This window comes from Larimichthys crocea, chromosome III, assembly GCF_000972845.2.
Source record: "Larimichthys crocea isolate SSNF chromosome III, L_crocea_2.0, whole genome shotgun sequence".
Classification (NCBI taxonomy): domain Eukaryota; kingdom Metazoa; phylum Chordata; class Actinopteri; family Sciaenidae; genus Larimichthys; species Larimichthys crocea.
In genome coordinates this window covers 107,510-132,118 of record NC_040013.1, presented here as the reverse complement: position 1 = coordinate 132,118, position 24,609 = coordinate 107,510, and the positions used below count along the sequence as shown (strand labels likewise).

General features: G+C 42.6%; 1 protein-coding gene across 1 annotated transcript; it reads left to right on the top strand.

Moving 5' to 3' along the window:
* The first annotated feature begins 1,270 nt into the window (after positions 1 to 1,270).
* pdzd2 (PDZ domain containing 2) lies at positions 1,271 to 17,091 on the top strand. The gene is made up of 3 exons (XM_027278035.1): positions 1,271 to 1,771; positions 14,278 to 14,520; positions 16,354 to 17,091. Exons 2-3 carry the CDS (start codon positions 14,401 to 14,403, stop codon positions 16,828 to 16,830), a joined length of 597 nt encoding a protein of 198 aa, XP_027133836.1. The 5' UTR covers positions 1,271 to 1,771; positions 14,278 to 14,400; the 3' UTR covers positions 16,831 to 17,091.
* The last annotated feature ends 7,518 nt before the right edge of the window (positions 17,092 to 24,609 follow it).

Sequence of the window (24,609 nt, the reverse complement as noted above, 5' to 3'; positions counted from 1 at the left end):
ACCTCACTGTGCATCTGGATCCTTGAATCTTATAGCCAGGCCCCAAGTGGGGTCTCATAACATCGAAGCACCCCACAGCTACTACCCTACTGTGCACACATGACTGTGAGGCCAGTTTACGTCAGTAAGGCTAAAGAGATGATAGTGGACTAGAAGCAGGGGAGGAATAACACCCCTGTTAATATTAGCAAAAGAGGACAGTTTCAAATACCTTGGTGTCCACTGAGACACCACTGACGTTGGTGACCATTCTGACACTGTGGTGAGAAAGGCGAGGCAGAGACTGATTTACCTCAGACACGTGAGGAAATTCCAGGAATCCCCTCAGACACTTTCTACTTCTGCATCCAGAGAGGATCCTGTTGGGGAACATCACTGTCTGGTACAGAAACAGCACCGAACAAGACCACAAGGCTCTGCAATGAGATGTTCATTCAGCTGAACATACAAGAGCTGGTGTTTCATCTGCCTAAAACACATCTATACATAATAATAACAATGCATTATTATTATTATTATTATTATTATTTATTTATTTATTTATTTAGTTTCATTAAGAATGTAGCTCATGGAAATATCGTTTATATTATTTAATGATTAGATGTGACTAATTGAATTGAATGTGATATTAATACAGACAACTCCAAATATAATTAGATAATTATGTGATATTCCTTTGTTCGCTGTTATAGCTGAGGGTACCACCGTGCTTAATATAGTATTGTATTATTATTTCAAGCAGCAGTCATGGATACTTACTGTTACTGGCTGTAATTGTATAGTTTCTGTTTTCTTCTATTCACTTTTATTTTATAAGGTTTTATTTATTTATCTTTAAGAAAGATGAGATAAAATAACTCAGAAACATCTATCACAGGGTTTAGTCTGCTGCATCACACAACACACTTGCCAATGTGTATGTATATGTATGTATATGTATGCATACATGCATGCATACATGCATAAACATGCATAGTATTTCTTTAAGACAATAAAAGCCAATAAAAAAGACCAGTTTCAAATAATAAAGCCAGGTTTTACATACATAATGACAAACTGTCTTAGTAGTCCAAATGTGTATATATATATATTTGGAGTTGTTTGTATTATATGGTGATGCTGTGTATTTCTGCTGTCATTACAACCCAAGCTTGAGTAATACTAAAGGATTATTTTATCTTAATATGTTAATGCTACAGGCTTTCATGTGGTCACGTGATGCCACATCGCTGTTGACGGGAGGGGGGGGTCTGATTAGTCCTTTCCAGAAGGCAGGCGGCATACATACATTGTGGGAGGAAGTGATGCCTGGGAGGCGGAGTTCAGGGCAAAAACAGCCGCCTCAACAAAGTGTGGGCAGTTAGACTCCGCCTGCAGCCTGCAGACAGCGAGCAGCCGAATGAAAGCTCCTCAAGTCCGAAAAGCGTATCAACCAACCGTACCTGTGGAGAAAACATTAGTGGCTGCAATTCAACTACATTTTTGCTTCTCAGACTTTTTCCTGCAGTGGAGTTCTGTTGAATAGACACCTTATAAGTCTGAAGCTACTTTTTTTTCTCCCAGCTGAGGGTTTGCTCTACTTTATTCTTCACGGATTTCACCGTTAGGGCGCTTTTATTAATTGTGAAGTGTGATTTTTTTTTTTTTTTTTTTTTTTTGGAGGACCAATTTACATCACTCTTCAATGAACTTTCGAAAAAAAATATGGACTATTCTGACGTGTTGAGCTGGATTTGGGAGCTCTCGAACTACATGACCATGTAACCTAAAGGTAACTACGGCACTTTATATTTTAATGCGGGCCTGTTGATCTGACTCTTTCATACAGTCGGAGCAGATTGGAATAACTGACTTAACTCGTGAAGCAGACTGTTTTCCCATCAGTGTGTGTTCAGAGTGAGTTGTTTTCACAGGGAGACAGAAATGGATAAAGATGCAAGATAGTTAGTCACGACGCAAAAGACAAAAAAACAAAACAAAAAAAACACGGGGGTCTGATCTGGAGTCAGCGTTAGAACCGCTGCTTCCACACATTTGACACATCTGAATTCATCTGGACTGAAACTCTTCAAAAAGCTGGTTTAACCACATCAAGTTGTGTTGAATCTGTCGCGTCAGGCTGGAATATTCTCCTCTTGACCACATCTTGCTTCATTTAAAAAAGGCCAACTGCCAAACAAACCACCTCTGTGGCTGGTAAGCCCCGAGATTTACAAGAGAAACACCTTCACCTAAAAATTACACTTATGCTGTAACTAGATTAATAAAAGCAAAAACCAGAAAGGCAGCAGTAACACACACACACACACACACACACACACACACACTGTGCTGCCATTGTTTGTTTGTTTTTACATAATATATATCAACGAAATGAAGTCATGATGCACAGTTCTGACAGACATGTAAAGCAGTGAGCACATCAGATCAATCATTTGGTTTTTCACAGTGACTTTGTTGTGATCTGTCTGTCAGGCTTCTTTCCTTCTGTCACTGTCATCACACAGATGAGATGAATTTTCTTCTGGACTGGTCCAGCTTCTGTGGTCTCTGTGTAACTCCTGTCAGTGTTTTTCTCATGCTCTTTTGGCCACTGCTTCAAAATGACTTCACTGTGAAATAATGTGATAGCTTTTACATCTCCAGGCTGCCCTGCACGGGCTGCACAGATCATCCAGGAACCAGACAAAAGTGACAGAACGTTTAACAGAAGTTTAACATAAACAGGACGCCACCTGACACCTGGCTTCTGCTATGGCTTTTTTTTGTCATTTCTGGTCAAATTATTTCCATTCTCCACCTCTATAAGTCAGTGCTTTGAAGTGTTTTCTGTAACAAACGTGATTCCATGTGTATAATGCCCATTACTGAACCTGAATGTGCTTAAATCACACACATCCCTCATTATTTATTTGCAATTATGAATCTGTAATGATTGATCAAGGCCCCTAGTGTCCAGTTAAGTCTACCTTTCACTATAGTCAGATTCAAATCAATGAAATAAATAAAAACAATGCTGTTTCCTTCCTGTTCTGCTGTCAGGAAACTTTGGCTAGATTAGCTCTGTTTTGGTCTCCACCAATCAGCTGCTGGTTTAACAGTATTAGCAGTGAAATTGTAATGAATTGTCATTCTAATTAAACTGCTTAACCATTTCTTCATCTCTGTCATCTTCCACACCTTTATTCCTCGACTTACTGAACACTAAATAGTCCAGTAAGTGTACATTTAATCCAGTATGGCTGTAAACTGATCCTAGTGAATGGCTTTTGACAGGTCGTAACGACTGGCAGGCTGAAAACATTGCTTACCTGACCGCTGTCATGGTGCAAAAAAATTGTCATGAATAAAAACATTTGGTTTCTACTTGAATTGGAGCATCTGGAGATGAATCCCATACCTGAGATGTTATGATCCACTAAAGGTTGACATGATAGAAAATGATTCACTGCCATCTTGGCTGGAAGGCAGCCTGCTGTATGTTGGAGCAGCATACATGTGTCTGTGCAGTCGCTATGTTAGAGAAGTCAAAATCCACTGGTAAACAAATACAACGTGCATCATCCCAGTCACATATTTTCACACAATATTGTCCAATAACTATTAGCAGTGGATTGATCTGGGCATATCTAGTTTTTTAAAACGTTTCCCCTGAAAACAGCTGTCTCGAAGGTTAACGAGAGCAGAGTTTGCAGCCAGAAAACCAAAACTATGAACTAAAAATGGCTAAAAAGCAGTTTGAAATTCTCTGTGGGTTCATCACTGTGAGTGACCCTTTACAGTCAAAGTCTTTTTGATTGGACAGCACAAGTCTGTTACTGCATTCAGTGTGTTTTCAGGCTTTGGTTGGTCTACCCTGAGGTTTTATGTGTGTGTGTGTGTGTGTGTGTGTGTGTGTGTGTGTGTGTGAGAGAGAGTGAGTGAGTGAGTGAGTGAGAAACAGAATCGGTGGGAGGAGAGTTGGGATATTAAAACATCAGCTTCAAGTTGGGTTCTACTGAAAACGTTTGGCTGTCAGGACCAGGACAGGCCTGGGTGACTTGGGGTGTGCTAGTGTGGGCTTACAGAATAAATGCCTGTCTCAAAATAACAATCAAATGTCATACATATAATAATATAATAATATAATGATATAAACATTGAAACAGGTTGTTCTTACTGTAATCACCCTCCTGTTCTTGCTGGCCATTAAGATATCCCTTCTTGAAATGTTTCCAGTGAAAAAGACTGGACACAGTAATCACAATATTTTATGCAAAAATACATTCTGAAGTCCAATGGCTGCCCAGGGGCTCCAACAAGCTGCCTGTAATGGTACCCACCTGTCAGTCATAGCAACCAACCCTTTATTATTCATAACTTTAAGCCTTAATATAATTTGAACAGGTAAGTTGTATATAAATTCACCCTCAGTACAGTTGTCATGAACGGGGAATTTAGCTATAGAGACCAAAACTGTTTTTTTTTTTACCAGGTACAACATGTTTAAACAGTAACATGTTTATTTCTGCTGTGAAGTTGGACATTTGAACATGGGGACTTATGGAGACTGACTCACTTCTGGAGCCAGCCTCAAGTGGACGTTTGAGGAACTGCACTTATTGGGACTTTCACATTGGCTTCACTTCACAACCACGTAGGCTGACACTTGTGGAATACTTATAGCATTAGCATCCTAAGCATTATACTGCTGACAACAACAGAAATAAATGTAGAATTGAATTGAATAGATGAACCATTGTAAAATAACCAAATTTAGCTCTTTCAGACAGTATCAGTTACCTTGAATAAAATCATGTTTGTTTGGGAAGTACACAGCTCAACAAAATCTTTAACATAGGTGATTTTAAGATGTAAATGTTACGTATTATACCTTTAAACCTGACGTGTGTGCAGTCGGGCTTGGAGGGAGGGACACTGGTTGCCTCTAGCTTACTGTCAAAATGCAAGTTTTTACAAGTATACTGAGCTTTAAGGGTAGTGTCATGTCTGAACAGATTATCTGTGACTATGACTACATTCTGTAATTACTGCATTGCCACATTGCCAATTCTGTCCTACTCCTGAGCACAAATGCACACAGATTCACCCCAGGGTGACATAAATGAGGAGGAGGCTCAGGGTGATATTGTTTTAATTTGAACTTGATTTAACTTGTTTTGTTCCTCAAGCTGTGTGACTCCACCTGATGAACGCATTCAGGAGCGAAAAAAGAGGGCCTTAGGGAAACACCTGAATCTCTCTTTTTCATAGACACACACACTGCCTGGGAATATGGTCTGTTTATGGCTACAAGATGCACTACAAAAAGGCTGGTGTGGTTGTATTTGTGTGAATAGAGTGGGGTGAAAATTCACCACACCAGTTCAAGACAGAATCTGCTCCCACTGCACATCGCTCACATAAACTGCTGACAGCTGCTCAACACTGCCTGAAACAATAAATATCTCTAATCCCTGGCATGTTCCAGTGCCCCTGTCCAGCCTCAGAGCCCTCCATCAATTTCAGCCCCAAACAAACCATGTCCTGTGGCACACGGTTTATGACAAAGTTACAAACTGTAAAAGAGACGAGAGGAAAATGCTGTCCAACTTTAAAGTCAGACTGAATTTACTGTGTGTTTTTACCTGCCTGATCACTGACAGTCACTGTGATCCAGGCAGATTAGTGTGACCTGTGTAGATGATGTGGTCTTTGGCTGTGTTTTGGGGCATTTGCTCCTCCCCCTGAATATTCATGTTATTTTTAATAACTTTAATTAATTATGATGAGTAGCAATGGTCTTTATTTTTCTTCTTTATTTGGAAAAAATATGTGTTCATTGTGTTAATGTAGAGGTTCCAACACTACAGGGAATAGGATTGCAATGTTCTGGGAATTTTCCACGTTGGAAACTTTCCATGGGAATTAATTGGAATTTATGGTAATAAATGGCCCTCAACAGGAAACTTAAATATATTTGCATAATCTTGTCTAAAACAACCAGACTTCATGTAGACTTATCTATCTATCTATCTATCTATCTATCTATCTATCTATCTATCTATCTATCTATCTATCTATCTATCTATCTATCTATCTATTCTTCAGTCACATGCACATAGCACACTGCTTACTGCAGGGCTATTGAGGCCACGCCCCCTACCTGCACAGGTGATTTCTGTACCTGGACCACACTTTAGAGCCCAGACCACACAGAGACTATTGAAGACACACATTTGAACCCATGAACTTAAAAATAATTCAGACTTGATAAAGTTCTACTTACAAATAAATCTGTTGAAATGTTTTTTAATTGTTTATTTTGCATGTCTGCTTATGACAAAACAAACTGTTTAGATTTATGTTTGGATATGATTCAGTTTGTTTAAATTATCCCCAGTTTATAGTTTCCCATAAATTCCCATAAATTTCCACAATTCCCATGGAATTTCAGAATTTGAATATTTACCAAAATTCCCCAGCTTAATTTCCCATGGAATTTTTTTTGGAAATGTACTTTCCGCCCCTTTTCAATCCTAACAGTAAACCAGCTACAGTTTTAAATTGATTTTGTCCAATAAATTAAGAAAAAGTAGCAACTAAACTGGGGAACATGTGACTGGAATGGATACCACCAATGCTCAGACCCCTTATAAGTCTTTTCATACCTCATGCAAGGTAACAATTTGAAAATACCATTATTGATCCACATTAGCTAGGAAGAGTGATTACTGAATATTACAGTATAGTATTTACCTACTGATCACATTTAAAAAGTAAACTTGTGTACTAAAACTGTTGTAGAATAACACAAAATCACAAAAAGGAACTGTTTAGCTATTCATGGCAATAATTACAGTGTTTGTCATAAAAAAGAGACAATCCTAGTGGATTTAAGTTGGTTCCAAAAAACGCTTTGATAGTCAGTGTCACCAGCTGATTGAAGTGTCCGTACTATAGTGGACCACATTAGTGTAATTTCCTCCTTTATCCTGTAACAATGTGGCATTTAGGATGTACTGAAATGGGGCTTTTTCTAATCTTTGGCCATATGGTGCCTAGATGAAGAGCAGGGTAGAGGAGGAGGGGTGGGATGAGACATGTAGGTCAGCCTGAAACATGGAACAAAGAACGGGGAACTAATCTCTGTTGTCAAAGTGTAAGGTAGAGAAATGTTTTCAATCATCAGTAAAGCACTGATGCAAGGAAACCCGTTGAAGCCCATGGATAGTGAATATGAAGAGGTGCGCCATGATGCCACATCCAACTTTCCGCCGTGTGGTACAACTTGATTCTACTTCACTCGCTCGGTTTTTCCATTGTGGAAAGTACCTGGTACTTTTCTCCTGTCACCTCAGTCGAGGTTCCAAGCAAATTGAGCCTGTGATGTGAAAATATTGCAGGCAACTGATTGGTCAGAGGGAATCATCAGTACAGCACAGGACATCACACACAACGCTGCTTTTAAATACCCCACTACTGTGACGACCAAAGTTTTTATTCACTTTTAAATAGCTCTGAAAAACCACACTGTGGTGAATTGACGAAGTGCAGCCGTATCGAGCGCACCATCATCTTCATGCCCTCTGTTATAAGAGTGGTCTAGTTCCTTTTTCTGTTTGTAGTGAGTGTGTTTGAGCGTGAGGCAGCGAGTGGCACAGAGTGATGGTGAACGTGAGCGCAGCAGAGGAAGCTGTGAGCGGTGACGTTGTCAAACTAACAGTAAATGTACAGTGTAAGTCACAGTTCATCAGTGAATAAAGGCTGCAGCACATAGGCCCTAATACTGTTGAATGATGCTGGAAGTGACTTGCTGAAGGGTCAAGGAGGTCCACACTTTGTACTATGATGTGTGATGGAATCCAGTTTCCAGGCCAAGTCCCTAATGCTGCCACTGAGGTACTCCCCCCCCCCCCCCTCCAGAGAGTGTAGGTCTGTAGGTCTTTAATGCTGTTACAAGCAGTGATCCAGAGATTAATGTGCAGAGGGGGAGGGCTCCATTTAGAGGGATTTAGGTCATTACTGGAAATGTCATGTTAATACTGTTGTTATTTAACTGATGTGTGTCAACAGTTGATGAACTAATTCTATTTCTGTCTTTCTCTCTCTCCTCTCTCTGTCTGACTGATGGCCTCATTTTTCACGCACTCAGTCATTTTAGTGCGTTACTCCAGATGCAATACGTTCACGCAGCCACAAATATACATCTCTGTTCGTCAGATCATAAATCTGGCTGCATTCATCCTGGTTTTTCCCAGGCTTTGTGTAAATCTCTATTGCAATCCAGAGAATGCACCTAACCTGCCAAAACAACGTAATCCTCCGGCTGTTCATGAGTTTGGTTACAACAATAACAGTTTTGTCAGCCACCTTAACAACTATCCATCACCTAACACAAACACATGCATGACTCATCTTAATGGACTACGAGCGCTCACAGTTACTCCATGTTTATCTATCTATTGATCCGTTTCTGTCTCTGTCTGTCTTCCTGGTATCGCCAGGTGTTGGCGTGATTTTTTTTTTTTTTTAACATTCATTGCATCAATATGTGTTTGTAATTTGGCAGTGTGGCTCTGCTTATGTGATGCTGCAAGTTTAGGCAAGCTTGACGTGGACTGTTTCAGAGCCCATAAATCTCCCTGACAGAGCCTGATATATGAACACATATTCAAAAACATTTAAAATGTATGTACAGCTAAAGCAGGTCTCGAGGCTGGGGAGGTATGTGCTTCTGCTTCGGCTGTGTCGGCCTGCCGTACTCTGTATTATACTGTTACAGTTTTTCTCCATTTGTTTGGCTCATTTCTCGAAACAGAAATTACATTCTCAAAACTCTAAGATCATTTGGCAAAACAGTCTTACAGTTCAGCACACTAACACTATAGCTCACTTGCAAAAGCACATATCTCTCCCAAAACAGTTCACTCATGTGTCAAAACTAAATTTCTTTCTCATATAAACATTCAGTAGCTCCAAAATGCATCGTCCCTTTGGCATTGTGTGAGCACTGCAAGTCAAAATGTTGCGTTGTTTTGTCAGTATGGGAGAGGACCATATCCCTGTCCACCTCTCAGTCTTAGCCCAGCCCTTCATTCACAATGGAACAGAATACAATTGTGTATAAAACTGAAAAAATAAAAGTAAAAAAACAGGATTTTAGGGTACGAGTAGCCTCTAAGGCAGGGCCGGTCCTAGCTATGGGCAATGTGGGCGGCCGCCCAGGGCGCATTCTCCGTGGGGGGCGCACGAACGCCCGAAAAAGCAAAAAACCTCGGCAAATTTCGATACCGCTCATTAAGTTAGCGGAGCGGGCGCCCCGGGAGCGGGGTGTTGACAAGGCAGAGGGGGGCGTCGGACAGACCGATGGGGGCGCACGCATCCAGGGGCGCACGGCGCATCCAGGGGCGCACAGGCTGCCGTTAGGGCGCACGAGAAAGTGTTCGCCTCGGGGGGGGGGGGGGGGGGGGGGGGGGGGGGGGGGGGCGCATTTTTATTCACACACATAAAGTGTCCTCCATATCAGAGTAAAAAGAAAATGTATAAACACATAAACAAAAACAAGGAAAATTATATGTAGCCTACAGTGTTGTAAATAAATACAGTATATGGTATTATGTTGGTATGATTATGTTGACTCATTTTGACAATTGAACAGACTATTTTGCATTATGCTTATAGAATGAAATGATGCTGGAAATTGTGCTAAATGTAGGCTAACTGTACTTAATCATTTTCAAAGATGTACTAAGACATTTGCAATGTGATAAAATCAATGAGAAATACAATTCTGTTGTGAACAATTGCCAAGTGGTTTGGAGGTTTGTCCATGTTGTTTTGAGAATGTAATTTCTGCTTCAAGAAATGAGCCAAACCAATGGAGAAAAACTGTAATACCTACTTGACAGTCCTGTGCTGAGACTTCTTGAAATGAAAGCTAATGTAGCTAATGTATTTTGTGTGTATATCTTTCCACATTTTATCTCACATACTACTGGCTGGCTTAATATTTTTTCTCACGTTTATGTGTGCTCAAAGACTCGTTCTGGTTGTGTTATTTCACAATTTTTGAAATGTCTGTTTTTTTGACTGCTCTGTTTTATCCTGCATTGTGCTGACTCCTCACTCCTCTCGAGCAGCAGGTAGGGTTTGCAAGTGCTTCAGCTTCAGTTTGGAATCGTGATTCTGCAAGAGACAACATACAGTTTGCATTAGTGTTGGCGGATTCTGTTTTTGGCATTATTAATTAGTGTAAGTGTAAGTTTAGTGTCATCTGCATATTGACTTCCTTTCTTTCCCCGACTCTCTCTGATACCTCTGATTTTGGAATGAAGGTGAAGGGAGAAATAAACTGAAAAAAGAAAATGAATATTTAACTTAAATTTTCTGAAAGATAATACAAAAACACTCTCCATTCAGACGGACAGAAAAAAAAAAAAACTCACCAAACCCGTCTTGGTTAGTCTTTCCACAAACGCTGGTTTGGTTGAAAATATTCTGGCTCTCCAGCTGTTTTTCCTCTCGCTTGTTTTTCGGCTCAGTGTGTGTGTGTGTGTGTGTGTGTGTGTGTGTGTGTACTGCTTCTGAATCAGAGTCTGCCGCTGAGCTCTCACTTGTTCTTTGGAAGCAGGCCATTGAATTAGCCAAATACAAACAAAAATGGAATACACCCAACACATCCGCATCAGGATTTCCACCCCATAGTGGAGCTGTTATACACAGCACAGATTTATTATTATGAGAGAGAAAACATATTGGCAGTAGTTAATAGCAGTTTATCTTTTATAGTCCCTTGTGTTTACTAAAAGCTTTGTGTGTGTACGACAAGATTTCCTCTTTTCATGCAGTCGAGATGTTGAGATGACAGAATTATGAACAGTAAGGCAACAGCAAGGTATTGACTATGAACCACAAAAGGACATTTGTGGCATATCATTCTCCATCTCGCTCTATCCTCATCATTACCATTTTATTTTAGCTGTAGAAAAAATGACAAAATTTTGGTGCTACACTGATTTGGAATGGTGTGAATGGCGCTTGTCATGCTTGTTGTTCTTTGAACTCCAGATCAGGGGAAGTGCGGAACGCTTTATGGCACTAGTTCAATCAAAGTTGGTGAAACTGGATCATATTTTATGGAGAAAATGCTTCCTGGTTTTCCCTCTGATGTCCTCTGGCTGCTCCACATAAACTCTCTGTGAGAGTTTCTTGATGGACAGAAAGCTTTACTTGTTGCTAAAGTAAAGAACCTGCTACGCAATCTAGCTCAGTCCATGCTGCCTGTAGTGGGGAGCTTAGAGCACTGGGGAAGTTTCTGTGTTTACACCGCTAGAAAAGCTGTTTTGGAAGGCCGTGAGGAAGAGGTTTTCAGGCCTGGGGCGAGGAGGAGTCAGTGGGGAATGCTATGTTGTGCCAGAACTGGAGCCCAGCAAGCATGCAGTGTAACCAGGCTCAGTGGCCTCTGTGGACATGGCAGAGGCTAAGAGGACAACAGTAAATCTTGGACTGGCTTTTATTCGTTGACGAGGGCTTTGCAAAATAAAAGGCTGAGCTGGGCTTCTTGCTGTTGGAGTGAGTATCAGGTGGCTGCTGTGTCCTGTGTTGTTGCTTGATGGTTGGCTGTTGCAAAGTTGTCAAATTGCTATTTTTTGATCATGACATGATTGAGTAATGTCATGTTGCTCATAACAGATACATCTGTACAGCCGCCCATTTTCTCCTTTGCCATATCCTACATAATGTTGCTCCAAAAACACTGGCTCCTACATCTCCCATAATGCCACTCATTGGCATCACCAGATGACATCATCAGAGTTATTTTATCTGACTTTTCAAAGCTGCTGCAGAGACACACAGGCTGATGCTCTCTAAGCATGATGAGTAAAGTGGACGTCAGGAGTTGCCCTTTAAAACTTGTGCATGTTTTGCAGAAAAGCTCTTCCTCCCTTTAATCACCTATTATGGGCGTGTAACTGTCTTTGCTTATTGAAGTCTTCGTCCTCTTGAGATCTTACTCAGCCTCACCTCCACTACGTCCTCGTAAATCTACACCTCCTCCTACTCCAGCCCACGGTTCAGCTCAGGCCAGAACAGGGCAGGCCCTGTTTGCCTTCGGTTGGAGTGTACAGGAATAGTAGAGACAGATGGTACCACAAAGCCCAACAGTTTATTTGAAGCCCAAGCTCTGCATAGTCATTAAAGTGTGGTCTCGTGGTAGCCTGCATTTTTGTCTATATCTGCCACAGATGTGGCAGCACTCAGCTCTCTGTCTGTAGTTAAGTGTGTAGATGAAGGGTCAACCAGATTCCTCACTTCACATAGAAGACCTTCATTGTGAATGGGGCCCCTGATGGACTATGCTGGTTTAGCGTGTTTCACTGCATGATTTTATTTGTCATCACAATGATCCATACGATAACTATCTGTAGTTAACTTTCCCCATGATGCCAGTAGTGAACTTAAAATATGGTCCGGGTTTTTGAATTTTCTCTTGATTCTGTTAGATTTGACTGTTTTGCATGCAGAAATAGTTGGTGATATAAAATGTAATCATACATCTACTTTTTGTAGCTTATTGGGGGCTCAAAGCAACACTTTTGTGAGATATGAAATTCTCGTGTAGCCTCTGTTCTCCGGTGCTTTACATGGAGACATCAGGGTTGGGTTGGCAGGAATCCACCGTCCTGAGGGAGATTAGTTTTACTGATTAACAGTTTTTCATGTAACTTTAGGAACTGTTTTCAATGTGTCTCACTTCAACATTTAAACTGCTATATAAATTATCTAAACAAGTGTGATGTACACATACAGTTATCACAGAAGGTTTCAATAATAAGTATAAATAAAGTATACATACTCCCATTGGATGTCCTCTTCTGCAACACTGACTGTTTCTCTAAAAACAATATACTGTAAAACTTTCTTTAATGGCCAACTGCTAAAGTCATTTATTCATTCATTTTTGGCTGGGCTCAATTATTATTTAAATGTTTTATTTGATTTGTCTTAAAGAAGTTTCAACTGAAAAAATATGTAGGAGCAACAGTATACAAATCAAACTCCATAATCTCAGAATCATGTTCTAGATTTTATTTATTACTGGATATACCATGTTAGATTTACACTCAAGGAGGATGGCTCAAATCTTGATATGTCATACAGAGTGTAAACAATGGATGTAGAGCAAGTAAAGTATCAAGAACAGCTGAAATCAAGCTAATTCAGAAACATTTCCTGCAACCTGCAAATATCTAAAAGAGGCTTTGCTATGAAAGTGGTTAGCCAACTTGTTGAAGGATGCAAATGTGTTATCAGTAAAGTATTTAAGACCATTCTGAAACCAGGGAGAGACATCCATTCACAGGATTTGACCTCCCAACTGAACTAGACTGAGGGTAATACTGCCTCCAATACAGCATGAGGTATGTATTAACAGTGTTACTAAAGAAAAGCACTGTGTTGAATTTGGTGTTTATTTTTTTACAAATGCACGAGGATATTTGCAATTCCATTTCCAATGGATGACCTATAAACAGTTATCAATGCAGGAATTCATGAATTCAGGCAGGTACAAAACACTTACTACTCGTTAATGAAGTATATTGTGCTCATCTAAAGTGGGCTCTATCTATGCCTTATAAAGCATTTATGAATGAGATTCAAAGGCTGGCAATGCCTCGAGACTCACAAAAGTTTAAGTTATCTTAACAGACCAAGGAGAGACACAGCACAAAGGGATATAGAACATATTGCATTGACATTTATTTCAACTTCCCAACATATTGTAACTGTACAACTGTTCTGAACAAGGGTAAGCAAAGCTGAATAAAAACTTGCCAACGCCAGCAGTGGATCACAAAAGTTTAAGTATGATTATAAAGTGTTACCGACCATTTACTTAACCGTCTTTAACTTTGTCCAACAAGCATAATAACATTCTGCTTTTAGGCTCTTGGGATTGAAAGCCCATGGTACATAAATCCCACCCAGATGGTGCATCAGAAAACTGTAACTCCAAGGTCTCTTGGTTCATTTTGAATGGTTTACTTTTATATGGCTTCAGTTTATATCCAGGCTGGGAGGAATCTAAATTGGAAACAACTAGTAAAAAATGTTGTAGAAAATGTTGGCATGAATGTAAAAGTATTAGATAAAAAGGTAAATAAAAAACCTTTTTATCTAATACTCATTTATTAGGTCTTGGCCTGATGCTGCAGACACCACAGCTGACATATGCTGCCACTAATCAGATTTTTTCCACCTGAATTCATCTGAAAATCTCCACTTTCTCCACAGCCCCCCTCTTTCAGAGATGGATTTTGGGCTGTCGGCCCATGCTGGTTCCTGTGCATGTGCTAACTCTTGGAAGCATCAAAGTGGCCATTGGTGAGAGACCCCCAATAGGCCCAGGATGCCAGGATGCCCATCACTCAGGACAACGCCCTCAGCATCCTTCCACTACTGGAGGACTGGAACGCGGCTCAGACCACAAGATCACGACAGGACCACAACCTGAATCAGGACAGCTCTGGCTACAAGGTACACCCTCCCCTTCACCCCCACCCCCATGTGTCTCCCTAAATATCCATCAGCCCTGATGATACTCACAGTTGGTTTAACTATACCGTGACTTGGACTGTGACCCTTTGTAATGAAAAAAGCGGATGTTTAATGTTGACTGTACTTTCAGATCGTTCAGATTTATTCAGACTTTACCCTTAGGCAAGGTAGGACATTGCCTAGGGCCCTGACTAAAAGCAGTCCATTACAGCTACAGATTTATTATGATGTTAGAATGTCAGATGAGCCAAACATCTGCACCATTCACTTATTGCTAAGAAAATTCCTGCTTTTAATCCTTGAGAAAGCAAAGACAATGATCAAGAGAGAGGAGGAGGCAACTAGCAGGCTTTAGAAAAGGTGTTGAGAAAAATGTTTACTGCACATTCAGATTTTACATGCATAACACATGATCAACAAGTAAAATATGATGCATTACCATGCATTACTCTATCCAACAGTTTTATTTTATTTATTAATTTAAAGTTCTTTTTCGATCACTGCTGTATCAAATCATATCAATATTCTCAGCTGAAGAAATAAAGCCTGGTGATGGCCCCATGCCTGAGTGTGCCGGGGCGTGTTTCAGAAATATAAACAGGAAGTTTCATTGTCTGTGATATCTATTTATGGAAAAGTGACCTGTGAACAAACTCTGTCTGAAAGCAGGTCACGTAGGCTGGACAACTAGCACATGTAATGCAATATCAATAAGGACAGTTTCATAAAAGGACGTGCATCATCTGGTCAGTAGTTTTGTGTATTGAAATTCTGTATATCTAGAGATGGGTAAAATTAAATGAATACAAAAAAAATGTTTCCAACACTCATCTTCTATTGACTTGAAAGGGCTCAAGCTGCAGTCACTTTGGATACACAGTAGTTATGTGGAGACAGAATATAGTATCATCATCATCAGAACTTGATCTAAAAACAAAGTTATAATGTGCTTTAAAATAAGAACAAAAAAATAAATGCAATCTGAAACATTAGAAAACAAGAAGAAGAAAGGAAGATAAAATAAATCAAAATATTTATTTTCAGGACAAATTGAGATTCAGGAACCATCAGTGAGTATCTAAAGCAGTGATCAGGTCTTTAGGGGCGTAGCAGATCACTGTATAGAGTCTGACCATTCAAGACTTTAAAGTCTCACATCACACCAGTCCTTACTGCCCATCACTGCTGATGTGGGTGCAGTGCTTTTAGACCACTGCATGCTCAGCATACTTTAAGAACCCAGTCAAAGTACAAACAAGTCTACATTTTCTGTGCCGGAGAAGTAAGTGGTGGTGGAAGATTGGTGACGTAGTGATTACTCTCTCAATCACTAACAGGACAGCAAATCATCAGGGTTATATAAAGCCGGATGGTGTGACACTGCTAATAATATGATCTTCCTTGGACTTCCTGTCTCTCCACCCCCTCAACACTGCCAAGACGAAGAAGTCTGCTGTGCTGCACATTTGTATGTGATAGTTTAGGGTTCACTGATTACAACAACTGAGAGCCACAGACAGAAGAGAGAAATCAGGAAGTATTTAGAGACAAACTAACAGGTTTGGAAGAAAAAATAGCACTTAAGCAACGTCTGCTCTGGCAGATGGGACAATGGAGAAATGTGTTCTGTGTGCACAGCAAGCATAAGACCCAAATATAAATGTTGTGAAATGAAGAAACTAGTGATTTTCTGGTAAAAATAAAACAATGAAAAACCATGCCATGTTTCAAAATGTTCAAACAGATTCATCCAAATTTATTCACTGATTGGTCACTCTTCTTCTACTTCTTCTTCTTCTTTACTTCCTCCAGCATGTGGACTCCTATCAGAATGGAGAAGGGGACAGTATGTGCAGTAGCAGCAGTGTTAACAGTGTTAATGTGGAGGACATGTCCCTGTGTCTGGCTGCCATTCAGAAGTTGGTGGAGTACATTAAGTTCAACTTCATGGAGGGTGACACAGCTCCATCAGCCAGCACGTCCTCCTGCAGGGAGGGGTTAGACGTCGAGGTCCATGCTGTTTCCCTGAGTAAGGATGAAGGGGATACAGCTGAATTTGGCCTCAGCTTTGGGAACATCCCGATTTTTGGGGATCCTGACAGAAGAAAAAAGGGAGGCCCGAGGAGGAGGAGGGACCAGGGCCCCATCATGGATGTTGGGTGCATCTGGGTGACGGAGGTGAGGAAGAAGAGCCCAGCAGCCCGGTGCGGGGCGATCAAACTGAGAGACGAACTGCTGTCACTGAATGGACAGCTGATGGTGGGAGTAGATGTCAGTGGAGCCAGGTGAGACTGCTACCAATCATGTGAAGGGATAAAAAATTGTGAGCACAATGCAAGTTAAAGTCCAATAATCAGTATACTCCTCCCTATAATCCTGTAAATCCAACACTGCCATAAAGCAATCCTGCTCATTGATTTTCAACATGACCTCATGAATAGAACAATAGCTGAATACAACCACAGACAAAGAGACTGCCAGCCGCACGCTTTGATTCTCTCTGACTTCATTTAGCTGCATGGGTTTCTCTCACCACGTTTGTAACCTACAAACTTCACAACCACTAAACTGTCAGCGTAGACATATCTTATTTTTTAATCTTTGAAAGGAGGGACATAATTTTAGGGAAGCTTAGCCTCCTACCTCACAATTGTCTCCCTCTTATTTGTGTACTGTGGGTGGCCAGACTTCAGCTCTAATCTCAGTAGGCATGTTCACAACTGGCAAAAGACACATTTCACTCCATAAGTTGTTTTAGTCTTGCCTCTGTGTGTGTGTGTGTGTGTGTGTGTGTGTGTGTGTGTGTGTCTGCACGTCTCTTTTGCTCTCTGTTTAGATTAAACTGACAAATATGTGGAATAACTATGTGATTTGAAAAACACGTTCTCAAATAATAAAGTGGACGGGCAGATTTTAAACATCATGTCGACATGTGGAGGGAAAATCAGGGGGATTGAAGCATGGGATGCATATCATATATTAGCATATGTTCATCGTTTATACAACACTATATATCATTTATAAGAGGTTATCAGTCTGTTGTTTAATAGATTAGCATGTGGCTTGTGGAAAACAGCCACATTGTCCGAACAGCCCAATGTCTGCCTCACTTACATCTCTGGCAGAGGTCGCTAAGGTAGTCAAAGATGTTCCATGACTATGTAGCCCATCTGGTCGATCCATTTCCCACTACTTATCCAGGATAAGTGGATGGATGGATGGATGGATGGATGGATGGATGGATGGATGGATGGATGGATGATGTCATGTTTTAATGGCTGACATCCAGATGAGTGTTCAAACTGGGCAGTTGGTGTTAGAGGTGTATAAAAGAGGTTCTGGCTTATAACCCCCAAACTTTGAGACCTCTGTTAAAATGAAGGATTGTCTGGCTGTACACCTCCACAGTTTGTCCGGTGAGAACAATGAATATGATGGTGACCACTCTCTGTTCTTCTGAATCGTTTATTCAAGAAATGGAACAGTAGTTTTATATGTGTGTGGGTGTGTGTGGTAACTGCAAAGACAATAAGAAAAGTATGTAAACAAATATGAAATTTTAAACATCTGAAATAGTAATGAATAAAACAGTATGGTATGAATAAACAGTGTGAATAATGACGTATATGATATTGAAGTGAGACAGGTGATAAAACACAGAAACACCACACGTGATAAATTGAACAAACAAAATACAGTACTCACTTCTTATGGACGCACACAGAATATGAAAAGAAAAAAAATAGGAAAATTAGTGATAAATCCTGAACTCGAATAAAAAAAGAGTGCCAGCAGTGTCTCCCGCAACCGCAACTGAAAAGAAAGAAAAAAAGAGCCTGCAAAAGGTCACTTCAATTAAGGCACTTAATTGCCGAACTGTCATTGGTCCAGGCAGTCATGGGCAGCGCATGCACACTGAATGGTGCATGATCTATGTAAGTTGGTGACCTTCTGAACAGCCGCCCCCAATTTTGTGGAGCAAAATTGAATTAGTTCAAGGTCAGCCAGGAGTGTTTTGTGGGAATGCTGGGAGTCTTATAAGCCGTGCAACTGGTCGTGTGTATGACTTGTCCTTTACTTGGATCTGAGCAGTCCGCACTTGACCGTCAACACCAGGAATGACAGCAATAACCTTTCCAACTGGCCACATGGCACGTGGGAGCTGCTGGTTGACTATAAGGACAATTGAACCAACAGTTAGATCGTCCCTTTCCTGTTGCCATTTGGAATGGGTTTGGAAAGAAGGCAGATAGTTCCAGATGAAGTGGATCCAGAATTGATCAGCCAAAGCTTGGCACTGTTTCAATCTGCGACGGCTGAGGAGCTCTGTATCTGAATAAATGACCTGTAGATAGGTCAGGCCGCCCCATCAGCAACATGTTGGGACTGATCGGATCTGGGTCTGCAACATCAGATGAGGTGTAACCCAGGGGCTTGGAGTTGATGATGCCCTTGACCTCAATGAGTATAGTTCTCAAGACTTCCTCTGTGACAGTCTGAGATCCCAGTGTGGTGTGTAGGGCGGACTTGATGGTACGGATCTCACGCTCCCAGGAAACTCTAAAGTGTGGAGCATGAGGAGGATTGAATTGGAAATGAATCTGTTGACTTGCAAGTTGTGACTGTAGAGATGGGGTGAGTGAATTGAATGCCTCTTTGAGTTCTGAGCTGCCACCCTTGAAGTTTGTTCCCTGGTCAGATAGTTGCTCATATGGCTTTCCCCATCTTGCGATGAAGCGACGGAGTCCCATCAGGAATGAGTCAGTGTCTATACTGGCTAAAAGATCAAGGTGCACGGCATGGGTGGTCAGGCATTTGAACACTATGCCCCATCGTTTCTCTGTTCGCCGCCCAGTCTTGATGAGATATGGTCCGAAACAGTCCACACCTGAGGAATAGAATGCTGGGCGATGAAGTCGTAATCTGGAGGGTGGAAGGTCGGCCACTTTAGGAATGACTGGGTTGCTGCGCCATTTTCTGCATTCTGGACAGGTGTATTGGTGTTTACGAACAGCCTCTCTGCCACGAAGAATCCAGAAACGTCTGCGTAGCTCAGCAAAGACTCTCTCAGGTCCTGGATGGGCAAATCGTCTGTCAAAGTCTTTGATTATCAGCTTGGTGATGTGATGATGAGGGTCAAGCACAATTGGATGCAGAGTGTCTTGGCAGAGGGAATCACATCTGCAGAGCCGTCCTCCCACGCGGATCAAAAGAGTTTCTTGGTCATACTCTGGAGCCAAGGTGAGTAGTCTGCTGTTGGTTGGCACTGATTTCTGAGATGCCAAGAGGTCAAATTCCTCTGGGAAGCAGTCTCTCTGTACCTTCCTGAATAAGGCCAGTTCAGCTTGCTTGTAATCCTCTGCTGTTGGATTTGAGGCTGTAGCTGCCCCATGACGTGCTCGAACTGAAGCCTCAAGCAGCTCACTGAAGTTGCTGAAGGTGCTGATATCAGGCAGACAGGGATCAGATGGCACAGAGATGTGTCCACAGAAACTGACTTTGCGAAGTTCAGCTGAATCATCAGATGAGGAGATGTCTGGAGTTGCAGGCCAAGATGCTTCATCTTGATGCAGGAATGTAGGTCCATGACTCCAGCGGTTGTGGCCAAGGAACTGTGATAGATTCAATCCCCGAGTTATGTCATCAGCAGGGTTGTCTCTTGAGTTGACATACCGCCAGACACTGCCCTCAGTCATCTCCTGAATGTCTGCCACTCTGGCACCAACGAATACCTTATAGCGGCAAGACTGTGACTGCAGCCAGGTGAGGACTGTGGTAGAGTCAGTCCAATAGGTGATGCTCGAGATGGAGGGGGTGAGCTCCTTCCTCAGGACAGCAGCAAGCTGGGCACCAGCGTGAGGAGCACAGAGTTCTAGCCTCGGGATGGATTGCTGACGAACTGGAGCCACTCTGGATCTTGCTGCTAGGAACTCTAGTTGGATCGAACCTGCATGATCCACTGTCCGGAGGTAGGCTACGGCTCCATATGCTTTCTCTGATGCATCTGGAAAGATATGAATACTCTGAGTGCAGGTTGAGAAGTCAGTCTCTGGGCTCACATAACATCTGGGAAGTGAGATGTCAGGGAGTTGATGAAGTTCGCTCTCCCATGCATGCCACTGCTGGAGTAGGTCAGTTGGTAGTTGTGGGTCATCCCAATCTCTTTTCTTACACCAGTAGCGCTGCACCAGTATTTTGGCTCGGGTGGTGTAAGGGATAAGCAGTCCAAGGGGGTCGTACTGCCTGGCCAAGACTCGATAGATGTTACGCATAGTGGGCTCAGGATGATCAGTGTGGCGTAGCTGGTGGGTGATGGTCAGAAGTACAGTGCCATAGTAGTCCTAGGGCTCGCTCTGGTGGGTCAGTACCATCTGGAGATAGCCAGAGTTCGCTGCTATCTGATTTCAATTCTGGCGGCAGATGACTGATGATGGCTGGCACATTGGTAGCCCACTGGCGTAGCTCGAACCCGCCTGTGAGGAGAAGTTGCTGCAGCTGTTTGACAATTTGCTCTGCTTCTGATATGGAGGTGAAGCTCTGCAGGAGATTGTCGACATAGAAGCAGTTCTCCACTGAATGATGAGTTCCTTCACCTGGGCTACTGTGATCCAAGACATGCTTCTGAAGTGTGAATGCGGCACAACAGGGACTACATGTAGTGCCAAATGGCAGCACCTGCCATTCATAAACATCAGGTGATGTGCTGCGAGCTGTGTCACGCCAGAGGAATCGAAGGAATGGTTTGTCCTCGGGCAAGAGGCGGACCTGGTGAAACATCCCTTTGATATCACTGCTGACTGCAATGGGATATTCTCTGAAACGGAGCAGCACACCGAGCAGAGTGGATCCTAGGGTAGGTCCTGGAAGAAGATGTTCATTCAAGCTGGCACCTTGATGTGCGAATGAACAATTGAACACGATGCGATCCTTCACGTTATGTCGGACCATATGATGAGGTATGTACCAGGCACTGACGCTGGCTTGTGATTCAGCTGAGGTGAGTTTCTTGATGTAACCAGCATCCAACAACTTCTTAATCTCCTGGCTGTAGGTTTCTGCTTTAGCAGGATTCTTAGAGAGGTGTTTTTCAGTCCCATGCAGAAGACCCAGCACCGACTCCTTAGGTGTGCTGAAGGGGGGAACATTCTTTTTCCATAGCAGGGGGGTAGCATATCTCTGAATGCCATCTACTTCCACTCTGATAGTTTTCTCTTCCAGAATCCTGACTGCTGCTGTGTTTTGCTTAGACTGTATGATGAGCTTCTCATTCTGATACGGCAGGACATCCATCTGCCACAGTCTGGTCACATGACTGAGGAGTTCAGCAGATGGAGTCAAGGTGTTGGTAAGCAAGCACTGAGGGGTGGAGGACTGGTGCTTAAGTACTTTGGCAGGACCTTAAAGTGTCCAACCAAGTAGTGTCTTGAGTGCAGCTGGTCCACCTGGAGGTCCTAAGTGCACAGGCTCGACTGGACTGAGGAGATGAGGATAGTCTGAGCAGCGGTTGTGCTTGATTGAATGAGTGGAGGGGCAGACCTCTGAGATGACGGTACACCTTCTGCAGAGTGTCGATGGGATGAGAATGTTTGGAAAGACCGAGATCTATGGCAGTGAATGCCCCATGTATCCTGAACCGTTTCTGAGGGTGAAAGGCGGAGGATACAGAGAAGGAGACTGACCTGCCTGGAACTGTACTGATGTCTTGACGAATCGTTCTGAGGGCAAGGTCCTCACTTGGACCCTGAAGGCCCAATTCATGAGCAGCACTGTGGAGGAGGATGGTGCGCTCTGACCCATCATCCAGAATGGCATATGTTTCAATCCTCCTTTTCCCATTGTAGAGTAGCACTTTAACCATCTTCAGCAGCACACAACTAGTCCTCCATGAGGGATCTAGGTAGTACGTCACTGGCTGTATAGGTCCTGGGGCTGGTCTTTCTGGTCTGATGGGTACTGATGCATTAACATCATGTAGTACTTCCAAATGAACTTGGTTGCATTGCTGACATTTGGCTTTGAGATAGCACTGTGCTGCTTGATGCTCTATTCCACATCTTCAGCACCGTTTATTAGTCCTGATCCAAGCTGCTTTCTGCTCCTTTGTGAATTTCTTGAATTCTGAGCACTGATTGAAGTAATGCTGAATATCATCACAGAAGGGGCAATACTTCTTGGGCTTCTCTGAATTATTGATCTGGGGTCTTGGTTGTGTAGAAGATTCTGGTTCCTTGGCTGGTGGGTCGCATCCAAGCAACACTATGGTGGAATGAGCTGCAGACTTCGGTTTGACCTTGACACCTCTCTGGTGGTCAAGACGCAAACTTTGAATGGTCGGGAGGAATATCTCTGTACATCATCATCTTGGATGCGGACCTCATATTCCAACCAATCAGAGAAATCCAGCAAATTAGGGACTGGGGTGCGAATTGGATTGATGAAGCGCTTGAATTGTGCTCTCAGGTCATGTGGCAGTTTGGACAGAAGGCGTGAGATGTGGGACCTGCACTCCAGCTCCGTTCTCCCTTCTTTCCCCAGTTGATCTAGCATCCCTACTAGTGCCCTCACTTTCAGTGCAAATAGCCGGAATCCTCTTCCGTAACCACTCTTGACTGCAGGCTCAGTCATAACCTCATTGATACGCTGCAAGGCCAATTTGTGAGGCTGGCCATAAAGCTCCGTCAGTGAGGCCATAGTATTGCTGTAGGGATACATACTATTGCTGTAGGAGTCAGCAATGAGGAGTGCGTCTTCAAGCTTGAGATGGTCAACAAGAATCTGGTATTTGAAGCGCTCAGTAGCATCAGCAGGTAGGATGTTGTCAAGCACTATCTTCAAACGAGCAAACTGACAGGGGTCATCAGCAGTGAAGTGTGGGATGTGAGGCTTTGGGCCACGATATGTAATCTCCTGATGAGCTGGAGAGTGTGGCTGATTGTAGCTTCTCCATCCTCTTGAATCTGTAGGTGGCCAGTGCGATGGGTCCCCAGATGAGTGATGGAAGCGAGATGATTGGCCACGAGGAAGAGTGTATGGCTCTGCATAGTCTGGTGTGAGCACTGAAGGTGCTCCAGCAGCATGATCATAGTTTATGTTCATACCCTTGAGATGATCAGTAAGCTCAGTAACATATGGAGGGTGATGATACTGATGATGTGACATCTGCATGAATGAGTCCTGAGGTGCAGAGCTGTCAGGAGGGAGGTATGACACTGGCGGTGGGCGGAGGAAATGGCTCACCAGCTTGATGTGGATGCAGTGGAGGAGATGAGTCCGGCCATGGCACATCCCGAAACTCCTCCTCTGGTCGACCGGAAGGCTGTCTGGCATATAACAGTGGAGTTGATACACAGTCTGGAGCAGGGGGCCTCGTGATGGAGGCACCGCTATCCTCAAACTGGGGCTGCCTTTGATGGAGACCATCATAACGGGAAGCGAATGGCTGAGCAGCTGTTGGTTGTGGTGTGAGAGCACTTAAGAGTGTCTGCATCTCTTGCCTGAGCTGATTATTGTCCTCTCTCATGTCTCTCAGTGCTGACAGGACTGCTTCTGATGCGAGGCTCTGAGATGTCTGTTCATGAGGTGGGACTTCAGATGCAGGATGATACCTGCTATCTCTCTCAGTGGAGTGATCATAGAGTGTGTTTGACTGAGGTAGGTGTTGTCTCGGAAGCTGCACCAGGAAATCGTAAAGGAAACGAGGTGGGCGAACATCACGGCGAGGATGAGTATTACCTGGGAATGCCATCATATGCTGTGGAAACTGTACATCCGACTTGAAGGACCATATAAAAGAGGTGCTGGCTTATAATCCCCAAACTTTGAGACCTGTTAAAATGAAGGATTATCTGGCTGTACACCTACACAGTTTGTCCAGTGAGAACAATGAATATGATGGTGACCACTCTCTGTTCTTCTGAATTGTTTATTCAAGAAATGGAACCGTAGTTTTATATGTGTGTGGGTGTGTGTGTGTGTGGTAACTGCAAAGACAATAAGAAAAGTATGTAAACAAATATGAAATTTTAAACATCTGAAATAGTAATGAATAAAACAGTATGAATAATGACG